The sequence below is a fragment of the Phodopus roborovskii genome, unplaced genomic scaffold, assembly GCF_943737965.1.
Source record: "Phodopus roborovskii unplaced genomic scaffold, PHOROB, whole genome shotgun sequence".
Lineage (NCBI taxonomy): Eukaryota > Metazoa > Chordata > Mammalia > Rodentia > Cricetidae > Phodopus > Phodopus roborovskii.
In genome coordinates, this window is record NW_026126599.1 from 7,062,443 (window position 1) to 7,082,626 (window position 20,184).

The 20,184-nt window shown below is 51.0% G+C and overlaps 1 protein-coding gene across 1 annotated transcript; it reads left to right on the forward strand.

Moving 5' to 3' along the window:
- Nucleotides 1–4,131: 4,131 nt before the first annotated feature.
- On the forward strand, nucleotides 4,132–18,724 carry Arpc1b (actin related protein 2/3 complex subunit 1B). Its single transcript, XM_051205475.1, has 10 exons — nucleotides 4,132–4,238; nucleotides 11,899–11,975; nucleotides 12,833–12,937; nucleotides 13,731–13,953; nucleotides 14,913–15,020; nucleotides 15,903–16,109; nucleotides 16,207–16,282; nucleotides 17,432–17,637; nucleotides 18,136–18,226; nucleotides 18,427–18,724. Exons 2-10 carry the CDS (start codon nucleotides 11,912–11,914, stop codon nucleotides 18,463–18,465), a joined length of 1,119 nt encoding a protein of 372 aa, XP_051061432.1. The 5' UTR covers nucleotides 4,132–4,238; nucleotides 11,899–11,911; the 3' UTR covers nucleotides 18,466–18,724.
- Nucleotides 18,725–20,184: the final 1,460 nt, after the last annotated feature.

A 20,184-nucleotide genomic window follows, 5' to 3' on the forward strand; every position in this document is an offset into this window, starting at 1 on the left:
GAGGCAGCAAGGTGGGCGGGGGTGGGGCTGAGAGCCAGCACATGCTAATGGAGGATGCTGTGCCAGCCCCACTGGCTCCCTCTTCCTAAGTGTGCATGAGGCTGCAGTTTTTGGAAACCAGAGATGCATAACACAGAGCAGGGCATCATCATCCCCAAGGCGCTATGCAGATAGAGATAGATTCCTGGAAGAGACAGAAAGCTCCACCCCTAAAGACTTGCTTCTCTGAGGTCATAAAGCTTCTCTGTGGTGTACAGCCCCAGTACCAGGGAGCCTCAGGCAGGAGGATTTTGAATTCTGAGACCACCTGAAACTGAGGTGTAAGGTGGGGTGAGGAAGATCGAGCCTCCTATTACTTTGCAGTCTATAGTCTATTTCCTTTCTGTGTTAATTTTCCTTGTATTTTTATTTCTTTTGTATTGGAGATATGCACACCACAGTGCACATGTGTAGATCATAGGACAACTGACAAGTCATTACTATCTGTACCACCTGTTTTTAATGGCTGTGAAAAATAAATGACAAAAAGAAAAGGAAGAACAGGGCTGGGGAGATGGCAGAGTACTTATTTTGTAAGGACCTGAGTTCTAGCCCCAGAACGCAAAAAAAAAAAAAAAAAAAAAAAAAAAAAAAAAAGCTGGGCAGTGGTGGGATACACCTTTAATCCCAGCACTTGGGAGGCAGAAGTAGGCTATCTCTGTGAGTTCGAGGCCAGCCTGGCCTACAGATCCAGTGCTCGGACAGGCTCCAGAACTACACAGAGAAACCCTGTCTCAAAACTAAAAGAAAGAAAAAAGGGGGTGGTGGCCTTGCACGCCTTTAATCCCAACACAGAGGCAGAGGCAGGCAGATCTCTGTGTGTTTGAGGTAAGCCTGGTCTACATAATGAATTCCAGGACAGCCAGGGCTATGTAGAGAGACCTTATCTTGGAAGAGAGGGAGGGAGGGAGGAAGGGAAGCTCAGTGGTTAAGAGCCTTTGCCACTCTTGCAGAAGACCTGAGTTTAGACCCAAGTGACAGCTCACAATCATCTGTAACTTCAGTTCCAGGGGAACTGAGGCCCCGTTTGTCCTCTGCGTGTACTGTATACACTTGGTGCACATACATGCAAGCAAAATACCCATACACATAAAAGTAATCTAAATAAAAAAGCTATCTGGACATGAGGGCACACACCTTTAATCCTAGCACTCAGGAGGCAGAGGCAGGCGGATCTCTGTGAGAACTGGTCTCAAAAATAAACAAAAGTAGGCTTTTGTACCTGCAATCCACACACTAGGAGGTGAAAACTGCCTGCCAATCTAACACACTCTGTGAATTCCAGGCCGGTGAGAAAGGCAAAACACAAGCTATCTGAGGGAAGCTGACCTCTGACATCCATGCACTTACCCACACTGCCCCCCTCATCTGCTTTGCTCCAAGGTCACTTGGCTCCTGGCAGAGTGTGACAGCACAGAGGGTGTAGTGGAGCCCAGCTGCTCGCTTCACAGCCATAAGAAGCAGAGTGAGCTATCTATCCAACAGATTAAGATGCACCCTTCAAGGCACTTCCCCGGTGACTTTGTTCTCAGGTTCCAGTTTCCTAGCTTTGAATTCAGCTAAGAACTCAGTAGACTCACCCACTGTTTGGGGCAGCACCTTCCTGATCCAATCATATCTCAGCCGGAGACCCTAATGGAAGGTTTCTGGCCAGGGGCAGGTGGATCTCTGAGTTCAAGACCAGCCTGGTCTACAAGAGCTAGTTCCAGGATAGCCTCCAAAGCCACAGAGAAACTCTGTCTCAAAAAACCAAAAGAAAAAAAAAATCTAGTATTTCTCTCCATGAGGGAGGGGTTGGAGATAGTGCCTGAAAGTCTCACTTCACAGATGTGGAAACTGAGGCAGAGCAAGGGTTAAATAGCAGCACCAGAATTCTATTCTATCATTCCTTCATTTTATGAATGGTGCTGAGCGAATCCCACGCACAGCTTCCTGTCTGAGGATGAGAGAGCCAGTGACATGAACATGGCTGCTTCAGCACTTTGAGTTTCTTCATCCCATCAGACTACCTCAGGTCCATTTCCAAAACAGGAAGAAGCAGTCCTCAAACTAGGTGGGGGCTGGGCTGAGGCTCAGTGGTAGAGCACCTGCCTAGAATCCCCAGCAAGGGGCTGGGGGTGTGGCTCAGTGCATGTGCTAGGCTTTAGGTTCCTTACCTACCACCATCCGAGAGAGAGAGAGAGAGAGAGAGAGAGAGAGAGAGAGAGAGAGAGAGAGAGAGGGGGGGGGGGGGGGAGTAAGGGAGGGAAGGTGAGTGCGCTTGGTTCAGGCTTCTCAACCCTCTTGACCAGGGTTGACCAGGGCTCTGATTTTCGCTGCAGGATTGCCTTGTTCTATGCTCTGCTTTGAGGGCTCATCTCTTCAGGATGCCTGTCCTTCACTCAACTCACCCAGAAAGGGCTTCTCTGCAGTGGATCACTATCTCAAGTGGCTTGGCTTTACTTTGTTCATCCTTCAAAGACACTGGGTCATTTTAGGTCAGTAGTTCAGAACAGAGGACATGCCATAAGCTTACAGAGTCAAGGCCTCCTGGGGCCATTCTCCAGGCTTTTACTCTGGGCTCTGGCAGAGCTGAGCGAGGACAGAACGGAAGCCAAGGGAAGCATTTGTCCCATGGGAAGAAGGCTGCTGGTGCAGTTTTTTCCTAGCCAAACCAAGGAAACCTGGCCTTGGCAAGGCTACAGAAACAAACTTACAGAACAGCAAGGTGGGGATCCTGGGTTAGGGCTCCTCTGTCTTGGTGGAAGGAACAGTAACTCATGGAGATGTGAGCTAACTCTTCCTGGGCTGGGTCTGGGGGCACAGGGAGGCAGGAAGGTCACAAGTCCAAGGCCTGCCTGAGGTCAAGTCATCCCCAGAAATTTAAGAAGACAATGTAAAAAGTGAAAACTGGGGATGATGTAGTTCAACAGTAGAATGTTTGCTGAATGGGTGGGATCCTGAGTTTAAATCTCAAACCACAGTAAGAGCTGACACACTCCTTTAGTCCCAGAACTCAGAACCCTGAGGCAGAGGCAGGTGCATCTCTGAGTTTGAGGTCAGCCTGGTTTAAGAATGAGCTCTAGGACAGTCAGCGCTAGCTATGCAGAGAAACCCTGTCTTGAAAAACAAACAAACAAAAATAACAAAAAAAGAATTACATTTATTGATTTACCGTGTGTGTGTGTGTGTGTGTGTGTGTGTGTGTGTATGTGTTCACACTACAGTGCTAGTACTATGGCATGTGTGTTAAGGTTAGAGGACAACCTGAGTCTATTCTCTCCTACCCTGTGGTTTCTGGGGATCCAACTGAGGTCCTTAGGGTTTGGTGGGAAGCACCTTTGCTATCTGAACCATCTTGCTGGCCTGTTTGTTTGTGTTTTGAGACAGGGTCTCATGTAACCCAGGCTGGCCTTGAACTATGCAGCCAAGGATGAATTTGAACCTGATATAGTGTGGGTCATCACAGGTTTAAGCACCTCTAACCATGCAAGCCACCCCTAGATGAAGTGCTCAGGGTCTCAGCATAAACGAAGCGACACAGGATTAGCAGACACAGGATACTGCTGGAGTCTAGAGATCTCTCACAGACTAGGGTGGGAGCGGGACAAAGTGACCTCAGAAGCAACAGGCCTGGATGACTCGGGAGCACCCCTTGACTCTGGTGGTTTCAAGGCAGCCGAGATAACTTGTGTGGAATAGCAGAAGCAAGAAGTCACCTGGAGCGGCAGTGCTTTCCTGCCTGGACACCAGCGACTCTGAGATTCTGGGGGGCGGGGCCGCAGGTCGTGGGGGCCTGTTAATTGGGTGCCTGGGTTGGCTCTCAGAGTGAGTGGGGTGGAGGCCCTCAGGGGTCACTAAGTTCCGGATGCCTGCGTGTGGCCTCAAAGCCTCTGTAGTCTTAGTGACCCGAGCTTGGGCTCCCTCTCTCCTTGCCTCAGTTTCCTCACACAGAAAGTAGCTAGGAGAGACATTGTGCGCTCTCCAGGCGGACCTTGAGCTGAGCTGGACTTCACTGAGGTCCAGCAGGTTCCGTACCTCGAGGGGTGGGCGGGCCCTGGGATCTGGCCACTGCCGCCCGGGTCCCGCCCCCGGTCCCTGCGGGGCTGTGCCCGGAGGCCCCGCCCCCCGCCCACGAGGAAGTGGCTGCGGCGCTGCGCGGGTCTCAGAGCCAGTTCGGCGCGTCGACTGTCCAGAGTCCGCGGCCGGGGCGCCCCGAGGTGAGAGGCGTGGGATGGTCGCGCGGTGCGTGGAGGCTATGAAGCCACCTAGAAGTCCGGGGACTTGAAACTATGTTCGACGGTGGGGGGGATGGGGATGAGAGAGGAATGGAGGGCCGTGTGCGTGGGGGGCCTGATGGGGCTCCAGGCGAGGATGGGTGGGACTGGAGACGAGCAATGGAGGGGGCGGTGTTCTGGGGATGCAGGGCGCGGTGGGACGAACCGCAGAAATTCCCCGTGCACTCGACGCCATCAAGGCGGCACAGCCCCAGCCTTCGCGCCCCCTCACCGCTTTTCTGGTCCCGCTTTGCGATCCCCGCACCCCGTATCGCCCCGTTACTTCGGGTGTACGGTCCACGCCCAGTCACTTCCCCCTTGGTCCGCAGCCTTCCGGGTTGTTGCGACCGGGAAATGAGCTGGCGCCCCCGCCCCGCCTCATCCCCCAGTAATCATGCCCACCCCACCAGGATTCAGGGATTCAGGTCTCACCTGGTGCGGGGCGAGCGGACCCCGGCAGCGCGAGAGAAGCCCAGCTGGGCACTAGGGACTGGGCAGGTCTGATCGGGCCCGCCAGGAATCCTGAACTGGGAATGAGCCCAGGTGCTGGCCTTAGAGCTTGCTCCCCGGGGCAGCTCCAGCCTGGGGCGGCGTAGCCCGTGACGTAGGCGAGCTCAACTTACCTTGCCTGGAAAATGGGGACCTTCAAGATCCGGAGGCTTAGCGGCCAGATGTGTCCAGCACAATTGGCAGCGTGCCTGTCTGCTGCTACCGACCTCATTTTTGCACCGGGGTGAACCTGGCCTCGTGTAGCTAACGGTAGGGTGGGGTGGGGTCCCAAGGGCAGCCCTGCTGGGTGACTTTGAAGGAAGTTAAACTTCTTCCCGTGAAAAAGAAACAGACTTTAATTAGGTTGACTCTGGTTATAAGAGCATGCGTGGGGCTGGGAGATGGCACAGTGCATAAAAGCATGGCTGTGCAAGCTTGAAGACCTAAGTTCGGATCTCCAGCATCTACGAGAAGCTGAGGGTGTTTTCTGTATTCCTAGTGCTCCTTTCGTGGGAATAAGATAGCTGAGGTTGCCTCTTCCCACCCCACCCCCACGTCCATGGACACACAAACACACACACACACACCAGAGTGTAAAGCAAAGTTCTGTGTGAAAGAAATGTCTGTTGATCCTTTTTTGCTGTGGGTTTTTGTTTGTTTTCATGTAGTCAAGGCTGGCCTCATACTCAGATCTGCTTTCCTCTGCTTCCCCAGTGCTGAGATTAAAGGTGAGCACACATTTTTGTCATTTTAAAAAATAACTTCAACACGGGTTAGAGTGTTTTTGTCTTGGTCCCAGGGCCTCACACTTGTTAGGCAACTGCACCACACCCTCCAGGTCTCCCCAGTGGTATGTGGGTTTTTCCACTCTGTCACTGGTGTGTGTGTGTGTGCGCGCGTGCGTGTGTGTGTGCGCGCGTGCGTGTGTGTGTGTGTGTGTGTGTGTGTGTGTGCACATGCATGTGCACACATGGACGTGTGAGCTCCCTAGGGTGGTAGAAAATGTCAGATTTCCCTGTACCTGGGTGTTTGGTGGTTGTGAGTTACTAGAGCTGAGCCCAGGTCCTCTACAAGAGCAAGTGTTCTTAATCACATCAGGTCCTGTCCAGCCACATGCTCTATCTGTTCTTACACCAGTTGTTGGAATTAGGAGTTAGCACACCACCCTTCAAATGCACAGAACAAATGAACAACTGAGGATCTCTCTACAGCCCTGCCAGCACTGAGTTTTATATGTTTTGGAGGAGTTTTGTTTGAATATTTGAACCGGTGTTTTACAGTATTTTAAAATTATTTTAAGCTGTTGCTGGATTTGACTTTGCCTAATTCAGTAAGACTTCAAGTGCAGCCTAGAGAATGAGGAACTGGGGGTTTCATTGGGCTGCTCACACCACCCAGGCTCCTACCCACAACAGGAAGTTGAGTAAGGCTTAGCACCATAAAAAAAAAAAAAAACTGCCGCTGGCTGCCCAGAGCAGAGCTCAGCGCCTGAGCTGGGCGGGGACTTCCTGGATTGCCTGTGGAGCCAAGGTCCTTGTTGCAGGCAACTGCTGCTTGGTTTAAGTCTCAAATCCAGTCAAACTGTGGATTCAAGGAAACAGAGCCAAGAAAAACCAACTGAGCAAGGAAAGGCCAACAGGCTGTACTTGTGGAATGGAGGATACCCAGCCAGGATGGAGACAGCAAGAGTACTAGTTAACTTCTTATTGCATAGAGAGAGAGAACGAACAAGTTACAAGACCCTCCTGTGTGGGTCCAGGGGATTGAACTCAGGTCACCAGGCTGAGCAGCAAGCACTTTTACTTGCTGAGCCATCTTGCCAGCCCGTTTACTTTTCTGAGACAGGTTCTCATTCTGAAGCCCAAGCTGGCTTCAAACTCATAACCCTATTGGGGAGTTTGAACCTAGCACTCTTAGAAGGAACGCTTAGACCCAAGACCTGAAAGAGTGGCCCTGGCGGCACAGCAGCCTGAGGGGCTAGCTGGCTGGCTTAGGAGGGGAGCTGCAGCATCAATCCTCCCCAGCCACAGGAGATGGCCTAGGGTAAAGGCTTCTGACTTTTCTGATCACTTGTTCTGTTAGGAGAGCAGAGAGCCCCCCCCCCCATCCCCTGCCCACCCCAGCAGCCAGTTGTTGATGCATTGCTGTGATGCAACAGGGCATGTCCCTGACTCACCATTCCTCAAGACAGCAAAAAGAGTAGAAGTCATTTATTCAGCAATGGTCAAGAAATATTCCTGGAAGGCTGGAGTGTGGCTCAGTGGCAAGCACCTGCCTAGAACCTTCCAGTGAGGGCCTGAGGGCCAGGGTGTGACTCAACTTTAATCCCAGCACTTGAGAAACAGAGGCAGGCAGATCGCTGAATCTCTGAGCTTCAGACCAGTCTGGTCTACAGAGTGAGTTCCAGTATAGTCAGGGCTACACAGAGAAACCCTGCCTCCAAAAAAATAAAAATAAAAAATGAAAAATTATGTCTAAAAAAATGTAAGATCCTATCAAAGATCCTAGTTCATTTTCCTGGACATTGTCAGGGTAAACACAACTCCTCTTGAAGACACAACGCACCATTCAGTGCCCCTGCCAGGAATCCAGAGAGAAACAGCCCCTTCCTCAGGATGATGTGCTGTTTGCCCTCCCAGCCCAGAGCCTGCTGGCAGGGAGTATCCCTGTGTGGGCAGTGCTCCTGGGAGAACAGAGAAACCCAGTCCTGTGCTGGTGGGAGATTGCTTGGAGCCAGACAGGAAGTTTGATCCACACTCCCCAAGTCTCCCCCAGTTTCCAGGCAATTACAGAGCAGGAACAATCTCATAGTTTCCCCTCCCAACTCCTTTGACAGACAGAAGAGAGGAGTCAAGCTCTAACTCAGCAATAGAGTGCACAGGCCCTGCGTCTGATCACCAGCAGCATCAAAATAAGTAGTTAAAAATCCTCCCTCTGCTTCCTAAGTGCCAGGATTACAGTTTGTATCACCACACCCCACTCTTGCTTGCATTTCTGTGTACTTTTTTTTTTTTTTTTTTTTTTTTTTTTTTTTTTTTTGGAAACAGGGACTCTTATGTAGTCCTGGCTGGCCTAGAACACACTATGTAGGCCAGGCTGGCCTTGAACTCACTGAGATCCACTTGCCTCTGTCATGAATGCTGGGCTTTAAATGTGTATGTGGGCCACCAAAGGTGGCTTTTGGGTACTTTTACACTGAGGTGGATGGCAAGCAGTGGGTGACACTCCCCTACCCCTTACAAGGCCTGGGGTCCTGCTAGTTTGGTTGCTTTTCCAAGGCTACGAGAAGAGGGAACTGGTCTTCCCCTTCCCCATTTGTGTCTGGCTCTCCTGTGCCCCTTTAAGGTGATGGCAGAACTCATGCACAAGTGTCAATGGTTGGTGGGTAGATGTGTCCAGACCTCATTTACTTGTCTTACATAATCCACTAGGACACAGGGAACCTGCTGCTGGGGGTGGCAAAGTGTCGGATACATGGAGAGCGGTGGGGCTGATACTGGGAAGGCAGGCTCTCACCCTGGATTTCTGATTGCCATGGGGAAGATGGGCATCAACTTCCACTGGTGTTAGGGACCAGCCAGAGCTCAGCTGGGCTTTGGAGTAGCTAATGGCTCAGCTCTGCTGTGCTGATGTAGTTTATGGATTGGACTGACTTCAGGCTTCCTCTGATGATCTTTGTTTTGGTTTTTTGAGACAGTTTCCCTGTGTAGCCTTGGCTACCCTGGAACTCGCCTGGTAGACTAGGCTGGCCTCCGACTCAAGAGATCTTCCTGTCTCTGCCTTTGTCTCCTGAGTGCTGGGATTAAAGGTGTGTGCTATCCCCACCTGGATATTGGGGTTTTGTTTGTTTTTGTTTTTGTTTTTGTTTTTTTTGGAGACAGGGTTTTTCTTCTCTATGTAGCTTTGGAGCCTGTCCTGGACTCTGTAGACCAGACTGGCCTTAAACTCAGAGATCTGCCTGCCTCTGCCTCCCAAGTGTTGGGATTAAAGGCCTGTGCCATCCCCACCTGGAGGTCTGTTTTTTTTTTTTTTTGGGGGGGGTGTCTTTGGTTGGTTGGGTGTTTTTTTTTTTTTTTTAATGAAACAGGTAGCTTTGGAGGCTGTCCTGGACTTGCTCTATAGACCACGCTGACCTTGAACTCAACAGAGATCTGCTTTCCTCTGCCTCCTGAATGCTGGGATTAAAGCTGATCTGTTTTTTTTTTTTTTTTTTAAGAGATCCTAGATTGGCCAGCCTCTTGTAGGGGAAGGCACGAGTACCCTTGGTGGCTTCCTCCACCTGAATGTGCCCATGTGCCTTCTGCAGTGAGGGGAACCCTAAAAGATAGACAGAATTACCAGCAAGAGTGCTGTGCTCCACACAGGAATTTCTTCTATTTAAAAAAGATATATTTTAACTGTGTCTCTGTGTGGGTGTGCACATGACTGTAGTGCCTGTAGAGGGCAGGAGAGGGTGATGGGTCCCTTAGCAGGAGTTGCAGCCAGTTGTGACACCTGATGTGGGTCTTGTGAACCAAACTCTGGTCCTCTACAGAAGTAGATGAACCCCTAAGCCATTTTTCATCCCTCTTTTTTGATAGGTTTATTTATTTAATTTGTATACAGTATTCTGTCTGCATGTATGCCTGCAAGCCAGAAGAGGGCACCAGATCTCATTATAGATGGTTGTGAGCCACCATGTGGTTGCTGGAAATTGAACTTAAGATCTATGGAAGAACAAGTACTCTTAATCTTGAGCCTTCTCTCTAGCCAACAGCATACCTTACTGTTTATACATCCTTAAATGTGGAATAGAATCTCTATCTCCCCTGTGGTAGCTCTACCCTCCACTCATAGACATCTCTTAATTTTTGTTATTTAAAATGTATCATGCTGGGCATGGTGGTGCATGCCTTTGGTCTCAGCACTGGAGGGAAAGGGGGAGGTGGGTTTGAGGCCAGTCTGCCCTATAGAGCAAGTTCTAAGACAGCCAGGGCTACACAAAGAAACTGTCTTGAAAAACCAGAAAAAGAAGAAAATGGCTAGATGTGGTCACACACACACATGCAATGTCAGAGTTGAGAAGGCAGAGCCAGCAAGGTGGATGGCACTTCAGAATGACACCTGGCCCCTTGTGTCCAAGACTTAAATACAGCCATCTAGCTTAAGCCATGTGTGCACACACTTGCTGAGCAAAGATTTTCTGAGTCTACTGGGTCCCCATTCTGGACATGGGGAGCCTGGTTTCTGCTGGCAGATGTACCCTGAGCCACCCCAGGAACTATCTAGAATATACCTGTTGTACCTGAAAGCAAGAGGTTTTTATCAGATCAGTGGCGGGTGGGGTGGGCAGGCTATGGGCAGGGTTTGTCAGTGAGTGCACTGTGGAAGGTTCATGATGCAATTGAGTCCAGAATGAAATGGCAAAGAGTGTAGGCCTGAGCCGTGTGTGTGTGTGTGTGTGTGTGTGTGTGTGTGTGTGTGCGCGCGCGTGCGCACACACACACATATATCTGACTGAAGAGCATTGTAGGCTGAGGGAATAGCTAGTGCTGAGGCCTGAGGCAGGAGCATGCCCATGTGACTCAGGGTTAGCTTGTAGGGTCAGGGAGCGAGTGTCTCAATGAGTAAACAGGTTGGGCATCATGCATAGCATGAGGAAAAAGTAGGGTTTGTCAGCTGGCATCTTCAACTTACCTTTTAAAAGAGCTATTTAGTAGAATGTGTGTTCATGTTTGTGTCACCAGTGCATGTGTGGAGGTCACAGAACTACCCGAGGAAATAATTCTCCTCTTCCATTAGGTTTGGTGGCAAGTGCCTTTATCCACTGAATACATCCATCTAGACCAGGGGTCTACTTCCTGATCACCTACCAGCTGTGCTGTGTCTATTTGTTGTTGTTATTAGATGGCATCTCTTGTAGCCCAGACCAGCTTGGAATTAACTATGCTAAGCTTGGAATTAACTATGCTAAGGGTGACTTTCAATTTACTATGATTCTCCTGCCTCTGCCTCTTAAGCTTGTCACTACACCCAATTTATGTGGTCCTCGTGGACTCTAGGCCAGCACTCGGCCAACTGGGCTACATCATGTTTGCTCTCTGAGGCAAGGTCTGGGTAGCCTAGGGTGGCCTCGAACTCCTTACACCCTGACTTACTCTTCCAGTTGCTGGAAATTCTGGCATGTGCTATCAAGCCCTGCCTCAGTCTCTTACTCTACTCTCTCCACACCTGGAGGCAGGGTAGGGGTAGGGCGGTGGTGGGCAGGGTTAGTGATAGATTGTGAGGATGAGGATGCATCTCCTCTCTGCAAACCTCATGACTCTGGGAAGCTGAGGGAAGGGATTGGGCAGAACAGGGGTTTGGGGGAAGTGACTTTTGGGTATTTTGGGATGGGTATCTTAGTGGAGTGAGTATGGAGGGGACAACAGAGAAGAGCTCCAAGGCATGACAACATGGATAGGAGTGGCCAGGGAGGCGCACCTGGCAGGATGTGGGAGAAGCATGGTGAATGCCCTGGGGGAGGCCAGCCAGGGCAGCAGAGGCCACGCCTCAGCCAGGCAGGGCTGGTGGGGAGCCTGGAGCCTGGGCATCCCTCCTTGGCCTCAGAGACCTCTGAACCTGAGTGTGTGGGGGGGCACTGTGGGAGTCCAGCCATGGCACTTATGAGCCTAGCCCTAGAGTGTGACCTGTCTTATCCACCCGGCCTGCTTTGTTCAACTCATAGGAATTGGGAAGGGAGGACCAGGGCACTGACAGGTCTAATTGTGCTGTGAGCTAGGCTCTGTTTTAAGTGGATTATGGGACTGCTTCATTTTCATGATTTTGTGTGTGTGTATCTACGTGTCTACACTGTGAAGAAACTGAGGCACAGGTGATGAGTGACAGGCCTGTGTAGCTCAGGGTCCCAGTTCCCACTCATAAGTGTTACTGCCTTTAGTCCCAAGCTCTCATTCACTCACCTTTTGTTCTCTAGAGCCCAGGACATCTTTAATTTTTGGGGGGGGGGGGTTAGGGACACTGGAGCTCTGGGAGAGGTTGTACCATGCTTGGCCAGTCAGAGACTAGGGTGAGCCAGGCTGCTTCCCTGCTAAGGCACAGCTGACCTTCGTTTTGTCCCCTCCTCTGGACCCAGAAGACAAGTGACTATGGCCTACCACAGCTTCCTGGTGGAGCCCATCAGCTGCCATGCCTGGAACAAGGATCGGACACGTGAGTAATCACTTCTGCAAGGTGGCCTCCTGAACTGGGATTGGTTGGGACCAGCTGGGGACAATGGGATGACAGGGCAGTGAAATAGCTTTGAGGGTTGGGGTGTAGCCACACTTCACACCTTGGGTCTCTCAAGTGCGTGCTTCTGTGGGAGCAGTGAAGAACTGAACCGCAAGCAGGGGAGGCCAGGCACGTAGAAAGGGAGATGTTGGCGTGTTGGGTGAATGGTGCTTTATCAACCTGGGCCTCCTGGAACAGTTCTTTTGGGTGGTGCAGAGAGTTATGATGCAAAACATAAAGGACAGGGCATGGTGCTACACGCCTATCATCCCACAACTTAGGAGGCTGAGGGATTATAAGTTTGAGGCCAGACTGAGTATGTAGTGAGACCTTTTCTCCAAAGACAACAAAATGGACCAGTGAGATGGTTCAGCGTTGCTTGCCAAGCCTGATGAGTTTGGTCTCCAGGACCCACATATTGAAAGGAAAGAATTCACTCCTGTAAGTTGCCCTCTTGACTTCCACTCACATGTTGTGGCGCTCGCATACGTACACACATGCACAAAGTAAACAAATACAAAAAACTTAAAGGGGTGGGGTAGGCGCCAGGCCACGATGAAGGTCATGGAGACAGGGCAGTAAAGGCTTCTGCTAGAGCTGTGGCCTGGGGTGGGGCTCCAGGGTCCTGAGACTGTTGTGGGGAAATCCAGGATGATAGGTACAGGCATGGGGTGGCCCAGCAGGACGTGAGGGGTTTCAGACGGGACAGCCTGGCTCTTAAGGAGCACTTTAGTGGAGAGCAGGGGTGTGAAGGGTGGGTACCCATGCTGCTGCCTACTCATGCCTCTCTCCCACAGAGATCGCCATCTGCCCCAACAACCATGAGGTGCACATCTATGAGAAGAGGGGCGCCAAGTGGGACAAAGTTCACGAACTTAAGGAGCACAATGGACAGGTGACAGGTGGGTCAGGACCGCCCTCTTGAGAGGAGGCAAGGGGACAGAGCAGGTCCAGGCGGGGCTATCTACTCACTTGCAATATTAGTTGGAATCGGCTGGGTTGTAGTGAAAACAACCCTTTTCAAATTGGCTTGGGGATCATAAAGACAGCTCAGCTGATAAAAGGACTCACGTTAGTTCCATCCCCAGGACACACGTGTAGGAGAGAACCAGTTTCTGCAAATTTTCTTCTGACCTCCACAAACTAGCATACACAAACACAAGATAAATTTAGAATTAAAAGTCAAGTTGGCTTGGGTGGTGAAAAGATCATGCTCTTTCACACTACAGAACACTAAGATGTTTGTGGTTCCTGAGAGGCTTGGCCCAACAATTCAGCATTACTAGGACCTGTCTCTTGGTTTTCCCTCCAGAATGTCTGGAGTTAGCGTGTGGAGATTGTGAGGTCCCCAGCTAAGCTTTAGTAGTCACCCCTAGAGAATAGAATCTCTTAGGGGTGGGGGAATACCAGTGCGAGGTTGGGGGTGGCTGTAGAGCATCTGCCTAAAGTTGCCTGTTGAGCTAAGCATGGGTCTCAGCAGTAGAGCCCTTGCATGGAATCCCCCAGTCAGGGGCAGGAGTCGTGGTTCAACAGTAGAAAATCTGCTTAAAATTGCCCAGCGAGGGGCTAGAGGCGTGGCTCAGTAGTAGAGTATCTTTAGCATGAGCAAGGCACTGAGCACCACAGTTAAACATCTAGGCATGGCCGCTGTAGCTTGGATGGCTTTAGCCTGTGTCCTCTGACCTGACTCCGCAGGCATCGACTGGGCTCCTGAGAGTAACCGCATTGTGACCTGCGGCACAGACCGCAATGCCTATGTGTGGACACTGAAGGGCCGCACATGGAAGCCCACACTGGTCATCCTGCGGATCAACCGAGCTGCGCGTTGTGTGCGCTGGGCCCCCAATGAGAACAAGTTCGCCGTGGGCAGCGGCTCCCGTGTCATCTCCATCTGTTATTTTGAGCAGGAGAATGACTGGTGGGTGCTTGGTTGGGGCAAGAGAAGGTTGGGGGGTGGGGAGGGGAGGGAAGTAGGGGTGCTGGTGGAGCCCAGGACTGTAGACTTACGAGATGCAAGATCAGAATGTTCCCAGAATTCAGCAAATGAAATTCGGAGACTCTTGCTCCCATGACTCCAGGGAAATCTGCCCTCTGAACCTCACTGGGGAGGCAGAAGGTCCTGTTTACTGTGGTCCCACAGCTCTGACTTCACAGTAACAAAGACAGACCACACCACTACCACATCTGGGGACACCTCCCCAAGCCCTCCGTACACACTGACACTAGCTTCTGGCAGCACTGTAGATTGGACCTGCCACCCACTTGTCTCAGATGTGTCATACTTCAGGGACCACTCACAAACACCCAGCTGCACTTTTAGGGTTTGAATGTAGCCCAGGAGGGCTTCAAGCTCAGTGTATAGCTAAGGTGACTTTGAACGTGGGATCCACCTGCCTCTGCCTCCCTAGTGCTGGGATGACAGGTGTGCACCACCATGCCTGGTTTATGCAGGGCTAGGGATGGAATATAAGGCTTCATGAATGCTAGGTAAACACTCCACCATTTAACTACACCTTCAGCCCATGGGATTTGAACCTAGGATCTCCTGTGTGATACATAAGAGTTCTGCCACCTTTGGATCCCATTTTCTAGCATTTGTGTGCACCAGATGCCTGTCCTAGCTAGTCTTGGAAGACAAGGTCAGTTTTGAATCTGGAAAACCAGAATTCAAATTCTACCCTGGCCATTTAGAACCATGTGATCTTACGTGGTTGGCAGTGACAAGGTGACAAGTTCTCACCTCAGAAAGAACCCAGTAGGACACCACTGCCTGGAGTAGGCACGCAAATGTCTCTTATTTGAGGCGCTTACTGACCGTTATCCCCAGACATTGCAGCCCATGTCCCCCATCTCCTCCCTTTTCTCCCATGTGTGTAGGTGGGTGTGCAAGCACATCAGAAAGCCTATCCGCTCCACTGTCCTCAGCCTTGACTGGCACCCCAACAACGTGCTCCTGGCTGCGGGCTCCTGCGACTTCAAGTGCAGGTGAGCTGGGCATGCGCCTGGGGGAACTCTAGCCAACCAATAGCAGGGACTGGGAAGCCCCTCCTTCCTGCCCAACTCCTGATATGCTACTAGCAAGGTGACCTGGGGTCCCTGGGGTATCAGGGTTTACTCTGCAAATGATCACCTCGTGGCCTGCTAGCACCCGTCTCTTAAATGTTGGCAAGGTCTCCCCAAGCCCTCCCCGCCTCCCCCACTATAGCTGTCCTGATTTCTACTGAAGGAGAATGAATGGTGTACACTTATTTTGGACCTATAGATCTCTCTTGGCCAGTGAACCCTAATTCCTCCCAGCTCTATGCCCCTTCCTCAAGTCTCTGAGTTTTCACCTGGGAGACTAGGCACCAAAGGCCCCTTTCCTGATCCTGGGACCCAGAGAATGTGGTGTTGCACAAGGCTTTAGGTTGGTAGGTAGGGAGCTGGTCTGTTGGCCCCCACCAGCTTTTGTTTACATGTGACAGTGTCTTGCTGTATAGCCCAGGCTGTCCTCAAACTTATGATCACCTATTAGAGGTATGAACCAGGTGGGTCAAGAGGAGTTTAATGTGTGGGAATGGTGGTGTGGGGCCAGAGGGCAGAATTGAAGCTTAAGAGTTGTTCTAGCCACTGGCTGTAAATGTCTAGCCTGGCAGGGATGGGGACATCCCCTGGAGCCATAGCAGTTATGGATGGTCAGCTTTCAGGTTAGGGTCCCATGGGTGGCAGGAGGTCATGGGGCTCTGAGCTAGGTGCCACCCAATCTGGCTTAGACCTCATCAAGCCTGAATCTGCCGGGGCTGCCCGCATAGTCGGGGTTGGGCCCCCACAGGTTCAGTATGTGGCTGATTTGGAGGATCCCCTTCTCAGACACCTTTGCCCCTACAGGATCTTCTCTGCCTATATCAAGGAGGTGGAGGAGCGGCCAGCACCTACTCCATGGGGCTCTAAGATGCCCTTTGGGGAGCTAATGTTTGAGTCGAGCAGCAGTTGTGGCTGGGTGCATGGTGTCTGCTTCTCAGCCAGTGGGAGCCGTGTGGCTTGGGTAAGCCACGACAGCACCGTGTGCCTGGCAGACGCTGACAAGAAGATGGCGTGAGTATGGGGACAGAAGGTGTGGGGAGAGCAACTGCCACTGAAGCACAGAGCAGGAGGGGAGGGGACAATGTAGCTGACCCAGTTTCTCTTTCAGCGTTGCAACCCTGGCCTCTGAAACCTTGCCGCTCCTGGCCATCACCTTCATCACAGAAAATAGCCTAGTGGCAGCGGTAAGTGGCCTTTGGGGATGCAAAGGCAGGGGCCAGTAAGTAGTCTATTCAGGCATCCCTTGCTCCCTTCCCTCTCCTGCTTTCCTTCCTTTAGCCATATTTTATGCACAATAGTTTGGGTTATGCTATAGTAACAAAATTTCCCAGCTGTGCAAGGCGCAACACAAGGTTTTGTTTTTCTCTGTGTAACAGCTGTAGTTGTCCTGGATCTTGCTCTGTAGACCAGGCTGGCTTCAAGCTCACAGAGATCTGCTTACCTCTGCCTGGGATTAAAGGTGTGCCCACCACAAGGGTATTTCTGACAGGGTCTCACTATGTAGCCTAGGCTAGTCTTCTCTCTAAGTTCTCCAGGCAGGCATTTAATTCACTCTGTAACCTAGGTCAACCTCCAATTTACAATTCTCCTACCTCGGCCTCCCAAGTAACTGAGATTGCACAGGTTCCTGCTGGCATATCTATCCAGTGTGGATATCTTGGGGGAGGGGAAGAGTTCATTTCCAGTTGCCTTGAGTGTAGAAGAATCCTTCTAGAATTGTGCCCTAATATCTTTGCTCACATTGGCTAATGCAAATGACAGGGTAATTTCTAACTGAAAAGGCAGGCCTGTGGCCTCTGAAATCATCCTGGAGATGAAAGCATTTGATGATTCTGAATTCAATTTCTGGATCCCAAATGGTGAAAGGAAAACCAACCCTCGCAGGTTACCCTCTGACATCAACACGCACCAATGGCGTATGTATATGTACACACAGCAAAAAATTTTAAAGGCAGGCCTGTAGGAATGGACTCAGTCACCGTGAGTCCCAAAAGCTACTGTCCCTTATGTCCATTATTCTATTAATATGGAGGTGCCAGAGCTTGTTTTCTGCCTGGAGGGTCTGCTGGGATGGAGGTCTGCCCGAGGAAAGGGTTCCAGACATGCATCAAGTAGATGCTGGCCTTGCATGGTTGGGGGAAGGGCAGCTTTCTTATCTGTGCCTACTTGATACATCTGAGGCTGAGGTCCCCCAGCTGGGGCATCTATTTCTTGATAGCCCTCAGTGACTGCCAGATGCCCTCATTCACCATGTTTCACCTTAAGACTCAGCTTTCCTGTTTTGGAGTCCCTACCTCAAATGATGCTTCAGTGGTATTCCTGTCTCTCCTCAGGGCCATGACTGCTTCCCCGTGCTATTTACCTATGACAGTGCTGCGGGTACATTGAGCTTTGGTGGACGGCTGGATGTGCCCAAGCAGAGCTCCCAGCGTGGCCTGACAGCCCGAGAACGCTTCCAGAATCTTGACAAAAAGGCCAGCTCTGAGGGTGGTGCAGCCACGGGCGCTGGCTTGGACTCGCTGCACAAGAACAGTGTCAGGTGCTTTTACAGATACTCAAGAACCACTTCAGAGGGCTGGGGTGGGAGCCAGGGGGAGGTGGAGCTGAAGTAGCAAGGTGCTGGAAGAGGTAATAAAGGAGGAAGCAGGCTGACTTCCAGGCTGCAGCCAGACTGGCTCTGCCTATGTGGCTGGCTGGGGCTTGCCTAGGCATAGTGGGAGTGTCGCTGTTGGGCTTCTTCGGGGCAGGTCTCTTGCTGGATTCCTTCCAAGGGTGGGAGACCCTCCAAACTCCCAAAGCTGCCAGCCACAGGGGTCCACCCTGTACTATACTAGGAAGCAGGGAATCTGCTTATCCCTGGCTAGCTAGGCCTTGCAAGGTCTTTTGAACCTGTTTACCCTAACCTGACGCACTTGTTTCTCCAAACCTTGTTCCCTGGCTGGTCTTACCTACCCTATCATCTTGGTATTTCTCGTGGGGATGGGTCCTGGGAGCCCGTGGCCATGGAGCTTGGCCTCTAAACCCAATCTTCCTACAGCCAAATCTCGGTGCTCAGCGGGGGCAAGGCCAAGTGCTCGAAGTTCTGCACTACAGGCATGGATGGTGGCATGAGCATCTGGGATGTAAAGGTGAAACTGCCCCAGCCTTCCCCCCCATTCCCCATTTTCTTGACTGCTGCCCTGGGGCCTAGGACAGGGATCAACTCCTGACCTTTGGGCTTGCCCTTCTGTTGGGATTCAAACTCTACTATCTTTTCTGTGGGGGCTGAGATGGGTATGGGGTATCTGTAGGACATCAGAGAACCAGCCTGTCCATTCTCTACTTTCAGAGCTTGGAGTCAGCCTTGAAGGACCTGAAGATCAAATGAGCTGTGGAATACTACCCTCATCCCAGCTGCTGGGAAAAGGGGGGTAGGCCAAGGGTTGCTTTGCTGAATGCTTCTAAGGTGCCAATACGGGGCTGCTCCCCAAAAAGGGAGGAAACAGGTACCTTTTAAAGAAATGCTTTCACTTATTGCTTTAAAAAGGAGAAAAAAAAAAAAAAAAAAAAAAAAAAAAGCCCCTAAGCACAATGCTGGTCATGAATGGCTTTAGAATATGGGGTAATAAACATACCAACTGCAGACAGGCCTACCTGTGTCTGAAAAAAGCTAGTTGCTGTGTGGGTGCAGGCTGCTGGAAACAAAACTGACCCCTCCTGACTGCGTTTCAGGTCACTTATTAAGTGGTGTGATTCTGACACAAATGGGGTACACACTGCTCTGGACCACAGTGCAAATCTCTTATTTCTTCACTATGATATAGGCAGCTGGCAAACGTTTATTTTCTTGGGGGGCGGGAGTTCAAGACAGTGTTTCTGTGTGGCTTTGGATCCTGCCCTGGAATTCACTTGGTAGACCAGGCTGGCTTAGAACTCACAGACACCAGCCTACCTCTGCCCCTCAAGTGCAGGGACTAAAGGTGCACACCACCATTCACCCAGCACGTACATTGGTTTTTATGCAATCCCCTATCTCTATTTTATCCTGAGGCCTTTTGTTCATGTGTTGTGTTACCCTTTTTATACAGCAGCTGAGTTGACAAATTCCATCAAGGATTTCCTAATGGTGAATACCATCCATTGTAAGACATCACCCTAGCAGACAGCATCAAGCCTGGAATTCAACCGAGGTCTGTTTGTGTGACAGTCAGGCCCTATGCTAAAGGTCATCACTATCACATCTGTGGTCTTCTTAAGATGTACAAAGGGTTCCAGCAATCCCAAAGCCATATACTTTGGCTTGGCATTGGGAAACTCAAGTAGTAACCCTCCCAGTCACCCCCATACCCTTTTTGAGATGGTTTCTTTTGTAGCCCTGGCTATCCAGGAACTCACTCTGTAGAACAGGCTGGCCTTGAACTCAGATAACTACTCAGTTCTAGGACCAGTTAACAGACATTGCTAAATATCTACCACCTTTTTACACCCTGAAAGGGATATTTTGGAGCCAAACTTGAATCTGGGCAGCTGCAGGATTCCTCCAGAGGCTATCAATTAGAGTCAGAGCCAAGGGTATGTGGTAGAGGTCACTATAAAATGTCACCTCAGCTATCATACTGCTCGGTCCTCTGGCAACCATACCACCCTGATATCCACAGACCTGCCTCCCTCACAAGCTCCCTGATCTCTGGGATGCACCAAGGACAACGCCATTCAGGTGGAGCATCCTACTCAAAAGGGGGCAGGATTGGAGCCTTTCACTGGTCCTAATGCCCAAGTAACTCCTTGGCTGTGCTAGGCTAGGTCTGCTTCAACTGCCACAATGCTAAGGATTGGGTTGGTAGCCCAGACTGATGAGCTCTGGGCATTGCCTTTGAGACTTGGTTCAGCAAAGGATGAGGATAAGCAGCAGACAGCACCTGGAGGCCCACAGGGGAAGCTGAGCACTGTTCTAGTCTGTTGTAGGTTGAGTACCAGCCATCAGAAGCATCCTAGGCCTCACTCTATTCTGATACTGACATCTAGGTCCTACACCTTGCTCTGTGTAAGAGCCCAACGGTGTTTTCCCAAGTAGGTACGCATGTCATGAACCCTGCTGGTAGCTGCC